The sequence below is a fragment of the Microtus oregoni genome, unplaced genomic scaffold (assembly GCF_018167655.1).
Source record: "Microtus oregoni isolate MIOR12 unplaced genomic scaffold, Mior012 000026F_ref0000081, whole genome shotgun sequence".
Taxonomy (NCBI): Eukaryota; Metazoa; Chordata; class Mammalia; order Rodentia; family Cricetidae; genus Microtus; species Microtus oregoni.
This window is the reverse complement of record NW_024543085.1, coordinates 34,148,376-34,172,840: the sequence shown is the minus strand read 5'-3', so window position 1 is coordinate 34,172,840 and position 24,465 is coordinate 34,148,376. Positions and strand designations below refer to the sequence as shown.

The 24,465-nt window shown below is 42.5% G+C and overlaps 1 protein-coding gene across 5 annotated transcripts in view; it reads left to right on the top strand.

Annotated features, from left to right (window-relative positions):
* The window catches only part of Hipk2 (homeodomain interacting protein kinase 2), a 191,658-nt gene that overhangs the window by 34,817 nt on the left and 132,376 nt on the right, over positions 1-24,465 (top strand). For 4 of the 5 annotated variants that reach the window (XM_041675494.1, XM_041675493.1, XM_041675491.1 and 1 more), the window contains exons 1-2: positions 11,681-11,756; positions 20,912-21,995. In XM_041675494.1, coding sequence (XP_041531428.1) covers positions 11,729-11,756; positions 20,912-21,995 — 1,112 coding nt within the window. In that variant the 5' untranslated portion in view covers positions 11,681-11,728. Of the gene's footprint in view, positions 1-11,680; positions 11,757-20,911; positions 21,996-24,465 lie in introns of those variants that run through there. The other variant, XM_041675492.1, reaches the window with a different exon arrangement.

The following is a 24,465-nucleotide window of genomic DNA, read 5'->3' as shown; positions in this document are numbered from 1 at the left end:
GAAGGAGCAAGCATTGATTCTGTCCCCTGTAAAGAGGAGCCAGGTGGAAAAACAATATGGGGATGTGGAGGGTACAGTGGGGGAGGAGGACCATGGAAGGTTCTCTCTGACCCAAGGTGTTTGTTCAGTTCTTGGTGCCAATCCCTGCCTGTAGCTAAGTTTCAGTGGGACCCTGCTAGGTTACAGTGGCTAATGAATAAATGACAATCAAATATTTTGTTTGGAAATAACTTCAAACAACAGAAAGATTATAGGAGCCTGGGCTGCCTGTCACCTGGCCATTGTCATTTGACCTTTGATTGGCAGCTTGCTTTCTTGCAGTCGAGGGAAAGAAGCAGTCCCAGCAGTTTTCTACCATGATTTGGGTAGTGAGCTAGGAAAATAAGCATCTGCAGAAATAGTTTTCCACTCCAGAACTAACTGACATGGAAAAGGTTCTGGCATCTTCCTGGAGTTTTAAGGGATGAATACTATGGGAAATAGATTCCTGGGCTGCTGACCTTTCCCTTTGAAATTCCTTACCCCAGTTTTTAGGATTTTGTGGAGTAAAGGCTTGGAAATAAGACATCAGCATGCATATTCTTTCCTCTTTCCTCTATTTCTCTTTAGAATGCATTCTCATACCTATTCCCACCTTTTGTTTTGATTTAGCAATTTTTAGAAAAGAAACTATTTAACAAGGTAAGGGTCACTGAAGAAATCAGCCAGACTCCTGCATGAACCATTTCATTTGAGTCAGGGCAGAAAGGAAAAAGGGTTTCTTTAGGGAGAGTAAGAATGGAGCCTATAACTTCATTTGTACCTAAGTAAAATAGAATGGAAGGGCTTGGCTGACAGGCGCAGGACCCCAGAGCAAGCTTGTGAGAACCACTTGGGTACTGTACAAGACAGCACTGACATTTCAACTTGCCTTTAAGGAGTCAGCTCTGTGCATTTGCCTCCTCTGTATCCACTGTCAGTTGGAACACAGACTTGTATGTCTTTCTTTATATTATGGGCAGCAGAGGCACCTGGAATGGCACGTTGTTTTGAGTCTTCCTGTGGCACTTGTTGCTGTGTGTGTCCCCTTCAGGACCATGGTCCCCCTTAAATCCCGCCCCCACCTAGGAACTTGGTGTTATGTCCCTTTCTTATTGTCTCCCGGCTTTGACTTGAGAACATGGTCATCAGAACTCCTGGGGCCAGGATGAAAGCTGATTTAGTTTCCAATCAGCTTTGGCCTTGGAAAATGAGGGCAGACTGGATGGAAGCTTGACCAGAAGTGTATGTCCTCTGCAGTCTGCTGCCCATGTTCCCCCAGGGAGGGACCTCAGTTAACTGGACACTGTTGTGCCTCATTTCTTTGTGGTGGCAGCATAGAGTGCCTTTGTTCAGCCTGGCACCTGAACTCCAGGGCATGCCCTCCCCTCTTCTTCCAGCTGCTTCGCCTGAGCCTGGGTCTTCTCCAGCCTGCTCTCTCCTGCCATCAGTCTCAAGGCTGTAGACAGGTCCACACTCTCCTGTCTCTGGTTAGGCCTTACCTTTCTGGGGCATCATCTTTCTTTTAAAATATGTGTATGAGTGGTTTGTCTACATGTGTGTCTGTGCATGCCTGCTGCCTATAGAGGTCAGAAGAGGTCAGCAGAATTGCCAGTGTGAGCTGCCATATCAGTGCTAGGAATCAAACCCAGGTCCTCTGAAAAGCAACCAGTGTTCCTGATGTTGAGCCATCTCCAGCCCCTCAGCACCATCTTTCATACAGACTCTAACATCCTCACACACAGACACCTCCAGATGCTAACAGCCATCAAACTTTAACTATATACACCCATTTCCTATTCAGAGATCCTACTCCCTTCTCTACTATATCCTTTATGCTTCCAGAATAGAATGAAACCAGGGGTGCGAAAGACCTGTCTCACTCAGACACTAGCCTGTCTCTCCAAATCCATCTTCTGCTGTCCTAGCAAGAGCTCAGCTATGGTCAGCATCTGCATCCTTCCCTGTATTCCCTGTAGATGTTTGGTCCTGCGTCATCTCGTCTCAGTTTTATACTGTAAACCATCCCTGGTCCTATGGAAGATAGGTAACTCAAAATCTTAAATAAAAATAGATCCAATCTGTTCTCTCACCACAAGGCGAGGTCCTTAGCCCTGATGCTTCAGCTCCCCTTGGGGCGCTTTCTACTGTATCCCACCCACCACTGGACACCCACCACTGGACACCCACCACTGGACACCCACCACTGGACACCCACCACTGGACACCCACCACTGGACACCCACCACTGGACACCCACCACTGGGAGTGCTTCTTCCTCTGAGTCAGTGACCTGATTGGAGAGCTGCCGTCTGTGGTCGGTTATCTTTTCTGGTCTTGCCCGACAGTGTGCTTGTCTTTGTAAAAACAAGCAGTACTTTTGTTACACATTGCTTGCACATCATAGGCTCTCAGCAGATAGTTTTGGCTTTTCACCATAGCCTATAGAATCCTTAGTTTAGCAAATTTGACCACAAATTCTAGGATTGTTTGATTCTGAAAGTCTGGATCAAGCTAATTTATCTTCTAAAAGGCAGGTTAGTTGTTCAGCCTGGATCATTTAAAGTAAGATAATCTTAATATCCAACCAAGAGGGCACCCTCCATAGTTCAAGGCCTTTTCTGGAATCTCAAGAGAACAGAAGGTGTTCATTGAGCACAAGGTTAAGCAAAAGGCATCTATATGTCTAAGCAGAATATCTGCTGTAGAGGAAATGTTTGTCTTTAAAGAACCTGAGTAAGATTTCTAAAACCCAATACCCCCAGATCCTTTATCAGCGGGAAATCAGACTCTTACTTCTAGATGTCACCATGACCACTGTCAGTTATCCTTATAAGACCTTTATTTTGGTATGTTTCATATATTGGGGTTGCAAATTTATGGATATTCCCATTAATTACACCTTAGGTTGGTAATCTGGAGTCAGAAATCAGATGATTTGTTAAATCCTGAATTTGTAGATTTTTAAGGCTTCATTCCCTTAAGATCTGTAAGTTTTACAACATAATACTCCTACTAGGGCAAGGAAAAATGCCGATGTCTCAAGATCCTGTATCCAAGATTCTGTATAAGTTAGTAGTTCAGAGTAGTATTTGTTCAGTTTTTAATGAATCAGTGGTACTCTGGGTGTGTAAGCAACACTATTTTTAAAGCGATTGCTGACTTCAGTGATAAAGAGGGTACAGAATGTGCTTTGCTGGACTTGAGAGCATACCGTGAGTAATATCCATTACTACCATGATGTCAGAACTTGAATATTCTTCACCAAAAAGATAACCATTGCATCAGGGTGCTGAGGAATGCAACTGGAGCAGGGTGAGAAGGCCCAAACACCAGCACATGGTAAAACAGACAGTCCCCCAGGGGACTCAGGCCTGTCATCAGCAGTGCCCACTCCCTGTGGCCAGTTTGGAAAATAGCTTCTTGTTTAGTCACCAGAAGCTGATTTGCCTCAAAGTTTCCAGGCCAAACTGAAGGCATTTTTAAAGGCAATCCTGTACCTTCCACTTGTTCAGATAACTACTAGATGGTAATTGGTGTGCGTATACTTGAAGTCACTAACATGACCATGCCATTCCATTATTTACGCCTTAACCTTGTTGAAGCATTCTTACATTAAAATAAGGAAGAAAGGGATTAAACTACCTAGAAGTTTTAAAGTCATCCTGACAAACGTGTGCTCTAGTTTTGATGGGTAAGCATCTTGTGCATCAAGACATAATCACATTCATACTTAATGGCAACATTGAGGAAAATTACAGTGCTGGTTAAGATGGGTTTGATATGTGGAGGCAACAGACTGTTCACATGCATGCTCTGTCTTGGGTCCCTAGTCTTCGCTTCCTCAGCCCTCCTTCAGTTGCTCAAGCCACACAGCCTCTCCTCCCTAGATCAGGGCTGCTTGCATATAAGTAAAGAGGACAAAATTGTCACACTGGCTTCTAAGTTCTGGACCAGAAGCAATGCTTCTCACTCACTTTTTTGCTGGTTTAAGGCTTCATTTAGTGCCAACCCTAACTCTTATATTGTGTGACTTGAGTTGGTTGAGTTCTAGCAGGGGATTTCTGAGTGGAAGGCTCAAGAAAAGTTACTAAGATTCAGGGGAAAAATCCAAACATTCATATTTTTCTAAGACTTTTCTATTTTATGCTTTTAGTAGGCATTAACAGAGGACATAAAATTTAGAAAAATAAATACAGGAGTGGGTATTTATTTTTTTTCCCTAAAGTATGTCATCAAAAAAGTTGAGATCAGTTTATATGATAGATACAAACCTGCAGTGTGCACATCACACATAGAATCCAGGTCTCACTTGTGACCATGAATAATGCTTTTGAGAACCACAAAAGAAACACAAAATTTGTGAAAGGAAATTAAGTAAATATACTTTGAACCTAAAACTTGTATGTTCTTCAAGTCTCCCTGCCCTCCTCAGAATCCTGTGGACTAACCCTACCTTCCTTCAGGAACAGTACTGGAGGGAAGGAACACTTACTTGTACACTTCCTCCAACACATGTCTCTTCCCATCTCATTGTCTCTGTTTCTGTTGCCCACTCATTAAACACAGCATGCTGCACCCCTCACCTTTGCCAGGCATGGCGCTGTGTATTGTGAGCACCAGTTTTTAGTGCATCATACCCTCATGTGTTAGATAACCACAGTAAGCTGGCCAACCTCCCTCTTCTCGTTTTTTTTTTTTTTTTGCTGTCCACCTTCTTGAGTTTACTGTGTGCCAGAGTTGTACACACAGAAAATATATACACTTGTTTAACCCACACAGAACCCTTGTGACAAACTGTAATTACCCCCACTTTCTAGATGAAGCAATTGAAGTACCAAGAGCTTAAGTGGCCTACTGTGCTCATACGGGTTGAACTGCTTTTGACATAGATGTTGGGAACTCAAAAATGATCTAAAACAAGCCCTTGGAGGCCAGAGCACAGACCAATTGGAGTTTGCTGATATTGCCAACAGCCATCCTGTCTTCCACATTAGTACACATGAACACCATCAGACATCTCAGCCATGACCTGAGAGGAAGATACCAGTGGTAGGGACCTGTGTGAGAGTAGGCACCTCTGCCAGCAAATGGAGCTGCTGAGTAATAATTTCAGGGGTTAGGTTCAATAACAGCAACTCATAGTATTATAATGTTCTTGCAAAAGACGACGGAAACTACTTCAATTTGCACATTTGAGCATGGACTTCTGGATATATGATTAAGGGACCCCAACTGACTTCCATATCCACACACACACATACAAATCCACACACATTACTACACATTGCATTATTGCACTTAATAATTTCCAAGGTGCATGGCGATGTTTCTTTATTATTCTGAGTGTATTCCTGATATGGGGGTTCTTATTTTCTCACCCTTTCTTTTGTTTTTCTCCTTCGCTAACTCTTTCTCTCTATCTTCCTCATTCCTGCTCATCTTCCTTTCAGTCACAGCACAGAGGTGACACTTCCTCTGCTTCCCCAAAGGAGCCTGTAACTGAGCTTAGTCAGTTGAAAGCAGCTAAGGGGAATGGCAGAGTTCTCCAGAGAATAAAAACTGGAAGGTAGAGCTGCTGTAGGGTTGTCACATAAAGTAGCAAGGGTGGCAGATTGTCATTCTCAGACGGAAGGTAAAATGAGAGACAGCTCAGGGGAAGAGGGTCCAGTGTGTTTCCCATCAGACTCACTGTGCCTAAGCAGCAGCTTGCACACAGTTCTGTGAGCAACCGGTTAGCGGGCAGCATCTGAGAAAGGGTTCAGAGATGCAAGTGGAAGTGAGGCCAAGAGGCAGCAAGCAAGTATAGCACTAACAGCAGCAAATCCTGTGTTCTGGTTCCCTTTTCTACGATAGCAGGAAGCTGAGGTTGGGAAAGGTGAGGTGGTGTTGCTGATGTCTATGTCCTAGGTCTCCCCAGTTAGGACAAAGTGAATTTTCATGTGGCTTCATGTTGCTCTAAATCAGACCTTAATCATGGTGCACTGGCATATTTTCATCAAGGAGGAGTTGTTGAGCATTCTGACAGGAATGGGATTGAGAATGTGGGAGGAAGGCTGTGGATGCCTCTACAGCTCTTCAGTCTATAGGTAACAAATACAGGCTATGAGGCCATGAGGACAAGTTGCATTTGGCAGCCTTTCAATAGCTAAGTATTGAATAGTGTCTTTTCAATAGCTAAAAATATTTTGTCATAGTTTGAGTGTAGACATGTTTTTTTTTTCAATGAAATACACCCTGAATTGTGATAAAGAGTTTATTTGGTTCAGAGCTACTGTAACAAAGTAGCACAAACCAGGTGCCTGAGAACCACAGAAACCAAAGCTTCTGCAGTTCTGAAGCCAGAGGTGGGAAATAAAGGTGTCAACAAGTAGAACTCCTTTTCTTCTCTTCCTTCTGGGCCTGCAGTCTTTGGTGTTTCTGTCGGTGTCATTTTGTGGAATTTCCTCCTCTTGTAAGGGCGCCAGTCAGGTTGGGTTAGGACTCACCTGATTACCTCATCTTAATTTGACTACACCTGTAAATACCCTATTTCCAAAGAAGGCCATATTCATAGATAGCTGCTTGGAGCTGAGAGTTCTATATACCCTTTTCATGAACAGGTCGTAATGGAAAGAATTTATCATAGTGTAAGACCCCACATGGGAATGGTAAACGAGATTTCCAGCTCTGTCTCTGAGTGTCAGATTTTCTGGATAAACTTAAAAAGACAACTCAGCAGTGGACTGGGCATGGAATAAGCAAGCATCTGGGGATATCTGATTTTCTTCACAAGGGAAATAAGAGCCGACCAGTTTATGAGTCTTAGTTTATGCTTTATAAGACATTTCTAAGGGATAGCATAATTCATGTGAGGCTTACTCACCAGCTGACTACTCAGCCTCCTCAGTGACTGCTACAAGTCTGGCTTGTTGAGGTGGTCACTAGGGACTGAGAGCTGCTGGCACACAGAGGACAGTACACCACCTGCAAGTGGCAGGGAGGGGCTGAAGAGGTCAGGGAGGAAGACAGGTGACTCAGCACCTGAAAGGAGCCCACTGCGAGTCTGATCATTCTCATTTAGAACATCCTGGGGCCAGTCTGTCTGGAGTTTGGGGGCCAGTACTTAAATGGGTTTCATCTGTTTTGAGGTCAGAGCTGTAGTTACTCTTTTTTTTTTTTTTAACAGTTTGTGAGTGTTTTTTTTGTTGTTGTTGTTGTTTGTTTGTTTGATTGATAGGTTAGCTTTTTGAGATCCTTGCTTAGAAATAAAATACAAGACTAGAAAAAAATTACTAACCTTTGGATAAAAAGGACAATTTAGGTAACAGGTGAGAATTCATTAACAGAGGCTCATTATCATTAACACCAAAGTGGGCATGAGGCGAGATCCTCCCAGCCTCAACCTACTCCACACTCAGCTATAGCAGCTGTGCTTTTGAGGTTCTTTATGCAGGTGGCTTCAGACTTGTTCCACATATTCAGATTCACAACCCCAAACCTCATTTGGATGCTATTAACCTGTCTTTTGCAGCTGTCCTTGATACCCAAGTGACTGCAGTGCTTTCTTCACACGCACAGATAGCATCTTTGTATGGTCTTTTCCAGAAGCACAGTGACAAACTAAGTTTGCAGAACTTAGTTTGGTATAACTACTTTACTCTTACTTGTTTCCATATGTGTGACTGAAATATACTTGCAGGTTATTTAAGGCAGGATTTAGGAAAAGCACAAAATGAAACATCTTACCTCGAAGGAAAAAAAGCAAAGGGTGTATATCATGACATCCTGACAAAATTATACTTAAGTAAAATGCTTCTGGTCTTCTTAAACTTACTGTTACAGTATGAATTGTGTGCTCCCATATTCATGACCCTCAGGACTTGTTTAGAGAGAGAACTTTACAGAGATTGTCATGTTGAAGTGGCTGTGTTATGGTGGACGTAAATTCGGTATGGCAGGTGTCCTTTCAGAGGGGAAAACTGAACACAGATACAACAGGGAAGACACTGAAGAGACACAGGGAGAAGATGGCTATCTAAAAGCCAAGGAAAGAGGCTTGGAACACCTCATTTACTCCCTGGTCTCCAGAACCGTGAGATGCCTCTTTGTCATCAGCCGTTCAGCAGCCTACCGTAGTGCTTGGTTAAAAAGCTGTAGCTGACGAATCCGCCTATGTTCAGCAGTTATTGGCTTTCTGTTTGTTGGCTAGGCTTGGTGATTCATGTCTGTAGTTCTAGGAAACTGAAGAAAGGGAATTTCGAGTTTTAGGTTATTCTGGGCTACATAGTGAGACCCTGTCTCAAGCAAAACATACTATTTATTATTCTTGGGATTTGTTTGTTTTTAAATGAGTCTCCATTATTTCAACTCTGGTTTTAAAAGTATTTTGGAGTTGTTTTTTACCAGCTTGTTTTCTCTGTTGCTACCTATTTATTGTAGAAACTGAAAAGCGTGTGTATCTTATCAGCAGTCATTCTTTACTTCAGCATCAGATTGGGTGTACTGCTGGGGATGTATCATTAGTATTTGTGGCGTTGGGCATGGAATCTGGGTCTTGCACATGGTAGCTGCCTTCCTAGGCCTTGCCACATTGAGAGTATTCAGATTGCTTGCAAACACCAACACTGTAGAGATAATCGTCCTAGACTATAGGTACTAATCCACTGTATGGAAGTGCTGGCTTGGATTGACACTGACTTTATGCAAGTCCAATACAGGGGAGTTGTAAGAGGTCACTAAAGAGAGACTTGGAGTTGTGGGCAAGGTTGACAACTTTCAGAAAGAGAAGAGAGTTTGAACACTGACAAGGGCTGACTTTGACAAATAGTGAACAGTAGGTAGGTAAATGTATAAGAAATTTTCAAATAGCAGGGAAAAGATGTTTTCTGAATTAAACACAGCTTATGGTAAAATTTGAAGAAACACAACTTCCAAATCAGGAGCAGAAGGAGAGAGAGCACGAGCAAGGAACTCAGGACCGCGAGGGGTGCACCCACACACTGAGACAATGGGGATGTTCTATCGGGAACTCACCAAGGCCAGCTGGACTGGGTCTGAAAAAGCCTGGGATAAAACCGGACTCGCTGAACATAGCGCACAATGAGGACTACTGAGAACTCAAGAACTGTGGCACTGGGTTTTGATCCTACTGCACGCACTGGCTTTGTGGGAGCCCAGGCTGTTTGGATGTTCACCTTACTAGACTTGAAAGGAGGTGGGTGGTCCTTGGACTCCCCACAGGGCAGGGAACCCTGATTGCTCTTCGGGGTGATGAGAGAGGGGGAGTTGATTGGGGGAGGGGGAGGGAAATGGGAGGCGGTGGCGGGGAGGAGACAGAAATCTTTAATAAATAAATAAATAAATAAATAAATAAATTAGATAGACATAAAAAATTATTTTTAAAAGATTTCTTTTAACATATAATGTATTTTGTTCATATTTTTTCTGTCCCTCATCTCTTCCCAGATCCTGCCCACCTCCCTTCTCTTGACCTTTTGTCTTTCAAAAAAAATTATATATTTTCTATTAAAAAAAAGAAACACAACTTATGACAGATGAGATAAAAGGCTTTGAAAGTACTTAAGAGAATTATATTTCTTGGAAAAGCAAGGGGCATATGTGATGTGTCTGTTTGTCTTCCCAGGAGGATACTCCTTCTTTTTCCTCTGGTCTCTGGGGAAAGGAGAGCTGTTGGCATGCTCTCAGGCACACCTCACCACTCCTCCTCTTTTCTCGGTCTCCTGGATCAATCCCCTAATTGTGTTTATTCTCACCTCACACTTGGCGTTTCCCATGGCTCGTGAGTCCTCCTCATACGGTTTGACGTACTATCTGTGCCCTCCAAAGATTACCTTATTTACCATCTGCTCAACTTTCTACATTGGTTCTCCTGAGAAACAGCTTTACTCATATGAATTCTATTTTCTTCACAGTATCAACCTCTTGCCCATTCTCTCACTTGGGTTTTGTCTTGATTCATATAGTAAGTAGCCTTTTGTTGTTCCGGACACCTAACAAGAACCTTCTCTGAGTACAGTCCCCTAGCTGGGCTGGACTCTTCCAGTCAGCAGTGACTCTCAATGTCTTTAACAGAAGAGCCTTTCCTTGCAGTTTCTATCTTTTAGATGTTTGCCTACATTCTGTCCTTGAATATTTTGGACCTATCCCTTTGTTTTTGGCTTATCTATGAATAGGTTAGGTCCACCTTGCCCTCTTCTCCTTATGGTTAATCCTGTGCCTACTCAGCCCATCCTATCGGTTTCCATTCTCTTTTCAAAATGATTTATCTTCATTTAAGAGTCAACCTGGGACTGGAGATGACTTAGTTGGTAAAGTGCCCACTGCATAAGCATGAGAAACGGTGTTCTCTAGGAAGCTGAGCAGATGCATGCAATCCCAGCACTGGGAAAGTGGAGACAGGAGGCTCCCTAAAGCTTGCTGGCCAGCCAATCTAGTTGAATTAGGTATGCTCTGGGTCTAGTGAGAAACCTTGTTCACAAAAGTAAAGTGCAGAGCACTCGGGAGGCAGAGGCAGGCGGATCTCTGTGAGTTCGAGGCCAGCCTGGTCTACAAGAGCTAGTTCCAGGACAGGAACCAAAAAGCTATGGAGAAACCCTGTCTTGAAAAATCCAAAAAAAAAAAAAAAACAAGAAACAAAGAAAGATACCTAACATTAGCTGCTGGCCTATACATACACAGACACACATCTCTCTCCCTAAACACACACAAGCACATGCACAAACACACTCACACCACACTTTGCACAAAAGTACTACCTACTGCTTGTCAAACACCAGCAACCCCTGACACTAACTTCACTTTGATCAAGCAATTCTTTTTTCCATGTGTTAGTAGGAGTAATGATTGTACATTCCATCATAGATATCCTGTCAGTGCTTGGCATTCAACTTGTTGAAAACTCATTCTATCCTCTTCTTCCCAAGAAAAATGTTTGACACCACGTTCCGCCTCCCCTGCTGCCACCTGTGGACCCACTTCTTTGCATCTCTCAGGTGCATTTGATTCCTCTCCATTCTTTGCCCGTATGTTCTGAAACCTGTCACTGTCTTACTATTTTTTCTCTGTGAAGCCCTATATTTTTGCTGCTTACTTTCTGTTTTCTCAGATAGTTCCTTAGTTTAGATCCTCCTATCTTCACCTCTGGGCTCTTGTGACAGCCTTCCTGTTTGCCATGCAACCTCTCCAGGTCACTTAGTCTAAGTCTTCTTACTCAAGACCAGTGTTCTGGCCGCTGTTCCATTGTACATTAAAAAGGAGATGATTGCCTCTTAAAAGAGATAAATTTTTAAAAAAATAATTTTAATGCATTTCTCAGTTGTTATCCTGACCAGAGGAGACAGAAGTAATAGAAGCCATGGTCATTGTTGTGCGTGTCTGCCATGGTTGATGTAGTCAGCTATGTCTTGAAGTTTTGATCTGTGTTCTCTTTTTTTGTGACTTTTATCTGTCCATGGTTGCTATTCTGCCTGGCCTCATGCTTCTAATCTAAGAACCTAACAAATGAAGCAGAAGCTTGAGTAATGACATGAATTTGAGACCCAGGCAGACCTCAGTTCCAAACTCAACCCTGCTAGTAGCAAATTGACTTTGGGCAACTTATGTCATCTCCCTAAAACGTATCTACCCATTTGTTTAGTAGGGGAAATGCACGCTCCTGCACAGTCCTGAGGAATAAGCACCCGGAGTCCAGAAAAGAGCAAGAGAGGTCATGAAAGTTAAAAGAGTCAATGCCAAAGGTGGGTCAGGGGACAGCTGGGACATCACACCAGCTTCAAATGGCTAGAATTATTTCTAGAATATTGGAGTTACTAGAATTAGGTAAACAGGCAGTTGGTGTGCACAATGTCTCCTAGAAGTTAATTATTGCCTTAGCGTTTGTTAATATATTACTGATATGCAAATGGGCTTCCGTTGTTTCCAAACAAAGCGGAAGCTTCCTGAGGACAGAGACAACAGTGCTGGTTACTCCCCATTGTGAGACTGGAATTATACCCTCCTAGTAGGATCTGGAAAGCCAGCCTCACCTTTCAAAAGGTCATCTATCTTTTTAGTCACAGCTCATCTCTTGTAAAATCTTGTGTGACTATAACCGGGGTGAATCCTGCTCTCAACTATGCTGTTTACCTTGGCAGTTGTTTATGTTGGCTACAATTGCCAGTTGTCCTTTTAAATTGGCATCGGACTTAACGAAGCTATGAGATTTTAAAGCTCCTTTAGGACAGTGGTGATACCCCCCTCATGCACTCAAATGGGATCCTTACTTTGTACTGCTCTCCAAATCATAGGGAAATGCCTACCTCTGCCTCCTGAGTGTCTAAAGGCATGTGCTACCATGCCCAGCTAATGGTGATGCCATAGATGGTTTTTGTGTTTTCATTCTAATTCATGCTGGTCTTTTTTATATAGAGGACCTGTAATACACATCTGATGAATGATTTATTCTATTTCTCAAATGCTCAGTGCTGCAGCAATAGTATTTCTATTGTCATTATAAAAAAAATAAGATTCTTTAGAGCTTGTGGTTAATTCTACACTACTCTGGTAGAATTGTATCATTTATTTAACATTATACAACTAGTGGATAAACACCTTCTGATTGAACATTATATAAAAGCCCCAAAGATATTTAGTACACACTATTTTGAAAATCTGTCATTTAGAAACAGGCTAACCTGAAATTGCCTCACATTCTTTTAAAATACAGACTTGACACACAGAATAATTGCTACAATTTTATGAATATTCTGTATATCAATGAAGAATCTTTTCTAATACTTTTCAACCCTTGGGAGGCATTAAATCATCACAAGTTTATCAAGGGTTATACAAATTTACCCTACTCTAGGGGTTTAAAACTTTCCATTTAGATATATATTTCTTTTGGGAGGAAGGGTTTGAGGTGGGGTTTCTCTGTGTTGCCCTGACTGGTCTCAAACTCAGAGAGTGCCCTGCCTCTGCCTCCCAAGTGCCGAGATTAAAGGCATGCTCCACCAAACCCGATTGTGTGTGTGTGTGTGTGTGTGTATTTCTAACACTGATTTATTTTAACTTATTCCATATCTTATATACAAAATGTGATATAAAAGACAGGGTATTCTGTTAAGTATGGGAATTAATCCTTTGAGTTCTGTATTTGTAGGAAAACAAAATAACATTGTAGCTTCCATCAGAAGCTCATTATTCAGTCAATGTATGCCCAAAAGATTTTAAGAAGTGAGGAAGTTGGTACCTCTTACAGTGATCTGGACTCTACTCTTTAACTATAACTGGATTCTGAGTGGCAGTCTATTTTACATCTGCCAGGCCTAAATTAAACCTTAAATACTGATAAAATGATGCCTATTTTTACTTATAATTGCTTCTCTTGAGCTTTGCTAAGTTCAGTGAAATTAATTCAATGAAAAAAATTAATCATATAGTTGAGCCTTCATTCATCCTTGTAGTTTCGCCAGAGTCTGATCTTCCAGTAGATAATTTGGGGTGGTGAAATGGAAAGGAAATGTACTCATATGTGAAGCAACTTTCCAGTTCATCCAATTGTGAAATAAAAAGTTATGAAGAAATGAAGCAAATATGTTAGGAAAAATACACTAAATGACACAATCTTCCAAAAAAATGTTGTTTTAAAAAATAATGGGTTAAAAACTCAAGATCATGAAGGAACTTATCTTTTCTTGTAGTTTGTTTTGTTTTTGTTGGTTTTTGTTTCTGTAAATGAAAAAAGTTAGGTGGGCATGATGACAAACACCTGTAATCCTAGCATTGGCGTTCAAGGCAAATGTTCCTACTTGAAGCTAGAACCTGGACTGTATAGGAAGATCCTGTCTCAAAATGCCAGAAAAAGGTTGAGTATAACTCTGGAAAAAAAGAATTTCTCTTTGAACCCTGAAGATTAAGAAAAACAAAGAGCCACACAGAGTTATGTAGGCTTGAAAGTAAGATCACAGTCTGATTTTGCTCCCTATTCTAAGAGCCTATACCATCCTCTGACTTGATAGTTTTCAACTTTGTGAGAATGAGATTGTGTGGGACATGTGTAAATGGGGTGAGCATGCTATGCTAACCAGGCTGTCTCAGGCAAAGGTGCTCACTCACCCTGCCTCAAAGACACCCCTCCTAGAGTCTGGTGTGGCATGGGTATTTGGTAATTTAAAACCTGGAGAATAGTGCGTGGTTTTAAATAGGGGTTGAAATTGAGTGGGATAGCATTGTGTGGACATACATGGCATCCATATAAAGGCCAGTGCTACAAGGCAAATGCTTTGAAAAATAGTATTTTGAAATACAGACTTTTACATGTTTTTGATGTAAAGTGGGCGTTTTGGATGGAGGGAAGCCTAAAAAAGAATAGTTACTTTTCATCATTTAAACATACAAGCTATCAAAACACATTCTAAACTTGTGTGACCTGGGTTTGCTTCACATATGAGGCAGTCTGTCGTTTTTGTATTGATAAGGAATGACTTAAAATGATGCACTTTTAATTCTGTTGTGACTGTTTTTAATCAGACTTATAGGCACTTCTTTTTATTTGTCATGCAGCAAAGAATTTATTGTGTGATATAAGTTGACTTAATTTGTAGCCAGTTTGTAAATAAATCTTTTTTATTGATAGTTTTTCCATGAGCCTTACAACATGGAAAGAACTGGTGCTCAGTGCTCATGAGTTTAGCCTGCTCAAGAGCCAGTAGCATGGGAGTAAGAATACTCCTTTGTAGATGCTCTGCTCTCTATCTCAGCAATCAATGCATTGTGTAGGGTTTATCTTTAGAGGCCACCAAGGCTTTACTGAGAGGTCTGGGTGGGTTACGCCTCTAAGGAGCAGGTGTAGTTACTGCAGATTTATTGTGTTATTTTTTGGTCTTTCACACTGCCCTCCAGGGAATTAAAACCTACCCTCCCACTAAAGAGGGACAAAGCTACTTTTTCTTCTAAAAGCCTAAGAGGAGGGGCAGAGATTGAAGTTTTCAATAGGATCAAACTGAAAATGTTCAGTCAGCCCCTGCTATTTTGGGGGTGGGGGGGAAATTATTACTATTACTATTTTGTGTGTCCAGAAGGTCAGTAATCCTTGAAGAGTACAGGGGTCAGACCATAAAGAAATGAGAGGAAACATTTAGCACTTCCTTTCAAGTGGAAAACATACAGGTCTTCCCACCCTCTTCCTTGTCCCTTGCCTTAGGGATCTAAATAAATGGAGTGGCAAAGGTTGTAAGCTTGACTCACAGAAATCTGAACTAATCAGGAAGGTTTGTTCCAGAAAATCATTTCAAGGAGAAATGTTTGGAAATAAGTTTGGTTGTGGCTGTGAGATTATTTTAAAATGCAACTATAAAACTACCAGTGTTTGCCGGGCAGTGGTAGCGCACGCCTTTAATCCCAGCACTCGGGAGGCAGAGGCAGGCGGATCTCTGTGAGTTTGAGGCCAGCCTGGTCTACAGAGCGAGTTCCAGGACAGGCTCCAAAGCCACAGAGAAACCCTGTCTCGAAAAACCAAAAAAAAAAAAAAAAAAAAAAACAAAACAAACAAAAAAAACTACCAGTGTTTTATTTCTTATAAAGATTTTAGGGTTTAAAAAGCATCATTAATATCTTTCTTTAGCTTTATTTTGTTTCAGCATTCTGTTTCCCATAGGAAAATGGACTGTGCCATAGAACAAAGGTAAAAAGGTTGTTAGGTCTACTTCTTGGAATAGTGACTGTTGACCTCAGCAGTAGCCACAACAGCCCCAGCCAGAATTTGAGGCAGCTGGCCACAGTGAAGGGTGCAGGGAGGTTCCAGCCATGCAGGTCTTCTTGCTGATCCTGGGCATCTGTCACCCAAGGCAGCCAGTGATGATTTCCACAGTTTTATGACCCTTGGCTATCATCCCAATAACAAATAAGTCATAAGCTACCCTCTTCCCCTTTGTAAAATTCCACTCTGCAATGTGGCCTTTCCACCAAGAACTTGTAAAACAGTGAGGACAGGGACCAATGCCTCCGGAGCTTTGTGTGTAATCCGCTTATTTCTTTTCTCACCTCCTCCTCTCTTTTCTTCTAGCAGTAATTTAAAGAGAGAGGAGCAAGGTACACTCAAGGGACAGAAGCTGAGTTAATTTTGTGTAGTCTTTTCCAGGGACAGGTAGCTAAAAGCCAAGGATTGTTCTTTTCTGTATTGCTTCAAGGATGCCAAAACTTTAGACATTGTAACAAAGTGTCATCTAGAATGTGTTGGGCCACATTCATAGGTGTACTGGAACACATGAGTTCTGTGAGCCATAGGCTGGACATGTCTGGTTTATAGCATTTATAACTATATGAACATTTAAGTGATACTTTCTCTACTTGTAGTATTAGGGAGATATTGACATAAAAATCAGGTGAAAATATGATTGTATAACAAACTAAAATAACCGTGTCAGACAATAATTATGTCAGACATATACAGGCATATTAGTCATAGTACCCAGGTCAAGGTTGGAGTCAGCTTTCAAACCAGAAGGGAAGTCTCTGTTGACTCACGGGTAAAGGCAGATTTAGAGTAGGATTTAGGGTTAGACCAGATCTGCCACTAAGAAGTCAGAGCACAGCAGAGCATGGCGGCCCAGCCCACGACAGGAGCTGACTAGCCTCTGCTTTGGTAGTTTTTTTTTTTTTTTCCTTCATTTTAGAGTTTAGAGATTTGTTTGTTTTGGGTCAGGGTTTTGCTGTATAACCCAGGATAGCCTCAAATTCTCAATTCTCCTGTCTTACCTTTCACACACTGCAAGTGTAGTCATGGACCACATACATGGCCCTCTCTCTTGCTTTTTAAAAATCTTTATTTGTGTAGAAAGACACTGGCAGATTTTTCTCTAATTTCAGGTCAGGCTAGCTTCTTTGGATATGTGTGACTGGTGACAAAGCAGTTACTGACTTTTTTCAGTTAGCAGTGCTCACCATGCACTCTAAATTTGGCCTGGGGAAGACACAAAGAATTTATGAGACAAAAGCAAAGAGGTGTGAGGTATGACTGTAGTCCTTGGTGCCAGAATATAGTCTAGTTGTAGAAACATGGCTTAAACATGTAGATAATGTAAGAGAGAAACCACTTGTCAAATGTGGTGGCTCATATCCTAACTAACACTGGGGAGGATGGAGGCAGGAGGATCAGAAGTTCATGGTCATCCTTGGCTACATAGTGCGTTTGAGGGCAGCCTGACCTCTATGCGACCTTGTCTCAGCTCTAAACTGGAGAAGCAGTGACTTTGTTCCAGAAGGCACATGTGCTGGAGAGTGAAAGAAGCAAGTACAGAGCAGTCTCTTCTAGGAAGATGAGTGGGACCAGTTCAGATTTGAGACTTCTGGGAAACCAGTGCTTGAAGATGCAGCTAGCAGGAATTTGGGACCAAGATGTATACTGTCTCTTCAACTTTATCTTCTGGAAACTAAGGCATCACCAAAAGCTTTTGGACAGAGGAACAATGCTCAGAGGTTTCTGAAGTAAGACAGATCTGGTGGCCAGATACAGGCACATTAAAGATCATTCAGGTAGATCAGGTTCCTATATTTACTTTAGGGTTACTTTTGAAAAGTAATAATTTCAGCTGGGTGGTGGTGGTGCACACCTTTAATCCCTGCACTTGGGAGGCAGAGGCAGGTGGATATTTGTGAGTTTAAGGACAGCCTGGTCTACAAAGCAGTTCCAGGACAACTAGCGCTACACAGAGAAACCTTGTCTTGGAGGGGAAAAAAAAGAAAGAAAGAAAAGTAATAATTTCAAATTGGGAGTGGCAAAAAGAACAGGATTAAAGAATTGGATACAAGAGACATTTTGCCTTATAGGGCTATTTAAATACTTTTAATTAAAAAAAAAAAGACATTTTAAAGGAAGGAGAAATCTATCAATACTGAGTGTATCTTTTGCCTGTTGAAGTAATGCAGACTCATCAAGATAAATCCACAGTTTGGGAACCAAGCAACTAGATAAATACTTTACTAACAGAAAAGGAATTGTTAGAATGGAGGATTAGATGATTATGTTTTGGGGAAAACACAAGGAGTTCAGCTTTGAAGATCATCTTTGATGTAGCAGGAGACAGAAATTTACTGGTGGAACATTCAAGTGAGAACTTGGTACATGGTAACCATATGGAAGCTGCCTTCATAGAGATGACTGCTTAAACTGTCTGAATGAATGATACCTTTCAAAGGAGACAGACTACTGGAAGCACCAGCATTTTAAAGGAGGGAGAAGAGAAACTGCCTTAACCCTGTGTACTTAACCATGGGGAGGAGGAAGACAGTTAGGGATTCACATTAGTGTAGATAAGAGCATCAAGAAGGAAGTGGTCGTCAGGTCAGATACTGCAGGGAGGTGAAGGAGAATAGGGGTTGAAAGGGCCATTGGATTAGGCAATTAGGAAGTTATTTACCCTATGGTATTTGGATATGTTGGGGGAGAGGATTAGGAGTGAGCATTGAAGAAAAGAGTACAGCAAGCATCGATTTGCAGGTAAGAAGGAATGAGTGAAGAGGGGGCTATGACTGCTACTCCTGCCTTTTACATTGGAACTTTGTGCATTCATACACACTTGAAGGCAGAAGGGAGGAGTTAGGTCAGTGATTCATTTGGACAACCTTATTCAGTACTAGCTAAAGACTTCTGTCCAATAAACAGAGAATCAATAGCTTCAAGGAAAAAGAACAGCAAAAACAGGATTCTAGAGAAAAATGGGAGAATATAGATTAGGAGACTAGCAGAACTTGAGACTGACCTTGGGATTCTGGACAAAATAGAAGGTGGGGATCTGCTGAAGAGAGGGAGGGTCAGGGGACAAGTGATGGGGTTAAGAGGAAGATGTTAAATAATCACTCTAATTAGTGCTGGGGGTTCGGAGAGCAGCTGAAGCTAGATAGTTAAGTATCAGTGGAGTTTGACAGACTCTCCACTTTCTAACTGCTTTTGTAAGAAATGGTAGTGAGGCTGGGGAGATGACTCATTCAGAAAGACACATAAGCATGAGGATCTGGGTTCCATCCTTAGCATTCACCTAAAAAGCCAAGAATCTGTAACCCAAATACTGGGGAGGTGGAGACAGGAAGATCTCTTGGGATTTGCTGGCCAGCCAGTCTAGTTGAATTAGTGAGCTATGGATCCATAGAAACTTGTCTCCAAAAATATGGTGATTGAGGAAGACACCCATTATGAAACCTGTGGTCTCTATACACATATACATGCATACTCAGATATATGTATGCACATGAACACACAAACACACATATACACATACGTGAAATGGTTATCAGAGTAGCTTAGAAGATAATTGGTGTTTGTTTCTTCTTGTACCTTTAAGGGTTTTTCCTTTCTCATTATTGTGTTTTTTCATATATATATCCAATATCACCACAATTATAAATTATATAGCTACTGCAGAAAGGTCTTAAATAGTTTCAAGATTATCTAGGTTGCAGATATGTCAGTATGAAATCATAGTTCTTTCTCTCAACTTCCACTGTGTGTGGAAGGTAAACATCTGTGCCTCTTTTAATCACAGTCCACATATTTTTGAGATGAGGACTCTTAGTGAATCTGAATCTGGAGCTCACCAATTAGGTTAGACTGACTGGCCAATAAACCCCAAGAATACACCCATCTCTGCCTCCCCAGTGCTAGGTGGGCAAAGTTGCACCCAATTTCCCTCTCTCTCTCTCTCTCTCTCTCTCTCTCTCTCTCTCTCTCTTTCCCTCTCCCTCCCTCCCTCCCTCCCTCCCTCCCTCCCTCCCCCTCGCCTTTTGTGTGTGTTTGTCTGTCTGTCTGTCTCTGTCAATGCTACAAATCATGTAATCATGTTCAGTCCTTTATGCCTGCATTGTGAGCACTTTATCCTGAATGAGCCACGTCCCCAGTATCTGAAATCTGAGGACTTTCTAGAGAAATTTGTTATGTCTAGATTGATAAAGTAGGTGAGCAAGAAGTCCTTGAATGGTGCTACTTGGCCCTGTCTGAAAAGTGATGCATGTTTTAAGCCAGTTAAACACCAAATCATCCATATAAAACTCTTCTGAATTCAAGATGACTAGGATTCCAGGTGGTAGGTAGTATGTCTCATCCAGAACACAGACGATCATGAGAGGCCCCTGAGATGGGGTTTTGTGGGAACATGTTTCTTAGAAGTGATAAACCTGGTTTTTAGGTTCTATTGAGAAGGGTAAGCTGACTATATGGAGGAGCTAAGTATGTAATACCTGGGTACTTGATACAGTCTTCAGATTTAGCAAGATGCAACTTGAATAGGAATGAGGAAGTGGTTTCTTTTACAAGTATAGTTACACGAAATAAATGATGGAAGAAATAAATGATGGACCAAGTCCCAGTTCTGTATCTGATTCTTGACTTGATTACTGAGTCTCCTAAGATTGGTAGGTCTAATGACAGAGCATGGGAACCGTTAGTCTCACCAACAAGGAGACCAGCATGTGCTTCTGAGTGGAATCGATTTGCTTTCTCAAGCTGCTGCATTTTAAAATCATTATGCGTGCAAGAAATGTTTAGAGGCCAGAAGACAATACTAGGTGTTAGCCCTTCCCTTTGGCCTTGCTTGAGAGATGCTCTCTTGCTGTCCATTGCTGCATATCGCATATTAACTAGCCCATGAGCTTTTGGAAACTTTCATGTCTATGTCGCCCATCTTGCTGTGGGAGCTTTGGTATCACATGTGCATGTGACTGTGCAGCTTTTATGGGTTCTGGGGACCTGAATTCAAGTGTTTATACTTCACAGCAGTACTTTACTCACGAATCTGTCTCTCCAGTCCTCAAGATTCTTTTAAACTGGAAGAGCAATCTGATCAGAGTTTAAATGAATCAATGGAGTTTATTCATGGAGGAGTAACTCAAATATTTACTTTTCCTTTTTCTTTCCTCATAGGTATGGCCTCACATGTGCAAGTTTTCTCCCCTCACACCCTTCAATCAAGTGCCTTCTGTAGTGTGAAGAAACTGAAAGTAGAGCCAAGTTCCAACTGGGACATGACTGGGTACGGCTCCCATAGCAAAGCGTACAGCCAGAGCAAGAACATACCACCTTCTCAGCCAGCCTCCACAACCGTCAGCACCTCCTTGCCAGTCCCAAACCCAAGCCTACCTTACGAGCAGACCATCATCTTCCCAGGAAGTACTGGACACATAGTTGTAACATCAGCAAGTAGCACTTCTGTCACCGGGCAAGTCCTCGGCGGACCACATAACCTAATGCGTCGAAGCACTGTGAGCCTCCTTGACACCTACCAAAAATGTGGACTCAAGCGAAAGAGTGAGGAGATTGAGAACACAAGCAGCGTGCAGATCATTGAAGAGCATCCACCCATGATTCAGAATAATGCCAGCGGGGCCACTGTAGCTACTGCCACCACATCCACTGCCACCTCCAAAAACAGTGGCTCCAACAGCGAAGGCGACTACCAGCTAGTGCAGCATGAGGTGCTGTGCTCCATGACCAACACCTATGAGGTGTTGGAGTTTTTGGGCAGGGGGACATTTGGGCAAGTGGTCAAGTGCTGGAAACGGGGCACCAATGAAATTGTGGCCATTAAGATCTTAAAGAACCACCCTTCCTATGCCCGGCAGGGTCAGATTGAAGTGAGCATCCTAGCCCGGCTGAGCACAGAGAGCGCAGATGACTACAACTTTGTGCGGGCCTATGAGTGCTTCCAGCACAAGAATCACACCTGCTTAGTCTTTGAGATGTTGGAGCAGAACCTCTATGACTTTCTGAAACAGAACAAGTTTAGCCCCTTGCCCCTCAAGTACATTCGCCCAGTCCTCCAGCAGGTAGCTACAGCCCTGATGAAACTCAAAAGCCTGGGTCTTATCCATGCTGACCTCAAACCAGAAAACATCATGCTGGTAGATCCATCTAGACAGCCATACCGAGTGAAGGTCATTGACTTTGGTTCAGCAAGTCACGTCTCCAAAGCCGTCTGCTCTACCTACTTGCAATCCAGATACTACAGGTAAAACTTTCTCCATGGAAATAGTCATAGGGCACGTGAGGCCCAGGGGCATCCACAGGGATGGCAGAGTTACAAACATAGCTAGTGGTTGCTACCAGAACGAGATCTTAATCTGGAGGCTGGAGAGATGGCTCAGTGGTGGTTAAGAGCACTTGCTGCTCACACAGAAGACTTCAGTGTGGTTCCCAGTTCCCACATATCAGATCACAGCTATTAATAAATCTAGTTCCAGGGGATCCCATAACCCTCTTATGGACTCCAGACCTACACATGGTATACATACATACATACATACATACATACATACATACATACATTCACTGTTATGCATAAAAAGAAATAAATCTTTTTAAAAACAAAAAGAGAGACCTTAATGTAATTGGAAAATTAGAATACATGCAGATAGGAGTGACAGTGAGAAGCCAAATAAGAAGGTAACATTATTGGTCTGCTATTGTGAGATGGAAAGGATTTTGGGAGCTGGGTGAAGAGTGGAGAAGTCAGGTTCTTCTGGAGTGAACCCAGATAGCTAGAACTGGAAGGGATGTGCCAATAACAGGTACAGGGTAGCAAAATGTAAGCTCATTTAGGAGATGAGGAGAACTGCCTGGCCAGACCAGAGGATTTGTGAATAGTACCTGGAACAAGTCCTGGAAACTTTGAACAAGCAGGGGTTTGTGGCGGATGGTGTGGGAGAGTGTAACAGGTTGACAGCAGTGTTTGAGAAGACTGTTACGTCCTGTGGGAAGGCTGGAGGAAGGCAGAATCTTTGCCCTGGGGCCAGTTGTTCCCTCCCAAGATAAGTTTGTGTCCGGAAACATTATCTACCCCTGCCACCCTGAGGCCACTTTTTTTTTTTTAATTCTAAGGAAATACACAAGGCTGGGTAATTTTATAAAGAAAAGAGGTTTATTTAGCTCAAGTTCTGAAAGTTCAAGGTCATGATGCTTGAACGTCATAAGGTCAACAACGTTATGATAGATGGCCTGCAATAGTGAGGGCATGCATAGGAATAAGAGATCACATGATTAGATAGGAAAAAAAATATAATGGTTCAGGGTCAGGGGTTTCTAACCTTACTTTCTTCCAAGGACAGCACTGGTAATGAACTTCCACTAGGCCTTACCACCTCTCAGCATCACTACACTGAGGACCATTTTTTTAAATTGATGAGCTTGGTGGGGGGCAGACAACAAAGTATACTCTAGCAAGAAAACTTGCATATTCAGACATCACACAAGTGTTTATCTCATTTCTAATATGGGTCTTGCAAAATGCTAGCTAGCTCCAAGGATGCAAACAAGACCCTGGCCATCCAGGAGTCTCCAGCATGCTTCAGGCTTTGACATTAGTAGAATCCAAAACTGGGCTGTGTGATTTGTGCTCACTGCCTAACCTATGAGCTGGAAGCTGGTTTTTTTTTTTTTTTTTTTTTTTTTTTTATACCAGTCCCAGGGTGCTGTGATACAGCCTAGTGCTATGTGCAGTGGCCGGTCTGTGGGAGACACAGCATCAGGAGGTGATGGAAATAGAAAGCGAGGCTTCAGGTTGTAGAATGGCAAAGAGCTGTGTTGGAAGTAGTAGTGACCAGTCCCACAGAGGCGGAAATTGGCGAGAAAAGAAACTCAAAACTCCCATGAGAAAGTAGGCCAACCCACACCCAAGAGGTTGACTTATGCTAGTAATAGGAAAATCTCAGGACTTCTTGCCTCATGAAACCTCCTGTCCCATGCCCTGATGGTGGATGTGCTCTTTACACCTTCTTCAAGGGTCCAGAAGAAAGACTGGACAGACGAGCTACGTCACCACTGCTGGCCTGGGACCACCAGTCCCTGTCTATTGGGCCTCCCGTCTGACTTGCTCCTCTCTGGGCCTCGTCACTGCTTGCAGCACGGTTGCATCTCTCTCCCCCACCCTCAGCCTTCAGTCATAAGAATGGGTTGCAAGTCTTCTCCATTCCTCTTAAGAGGGATTCCTACTTGCCTAGCTCTGGCATCTGATATGGGCTTTCTCTGTGAATTCAGATATACATACTGCCTTCTGCTCTTAAGAGGAGTTCTCAGACTGCTGCATACTTGCGAGATAAATCTACCCCTGCTTGCTCTTCTTCACCCATTCAGCCTGGAGGGGAGCCATGGACTCACTTCTGGAGCCATCCAGTCAGGTGGAGCCTGGACAGTGGGAACTGCACCCTTCCTTAATAGAGGTGGAAGCCAACAACCCATATTCTCTGGAGAGTGCCTGGCCCTTCCCTGAAAGCCAGCTCAATGTGGTTCATCACAGGGAAGCAGCTTGCCCCAGAGGTGGCTGCTGCTGGGGTGATCTCTAGTTACTGCAAAATGGAGGCTGTTGCTGTCACTTTATTTTAGACTTACAAATTCAGGATGCCAAAGGCCATTTCTTCCCAGCTCTTGGCCTGAATATAGGGAAAACTGTGCCAAGTCAAGGGCTGTGTGAAGTTTTATTACTT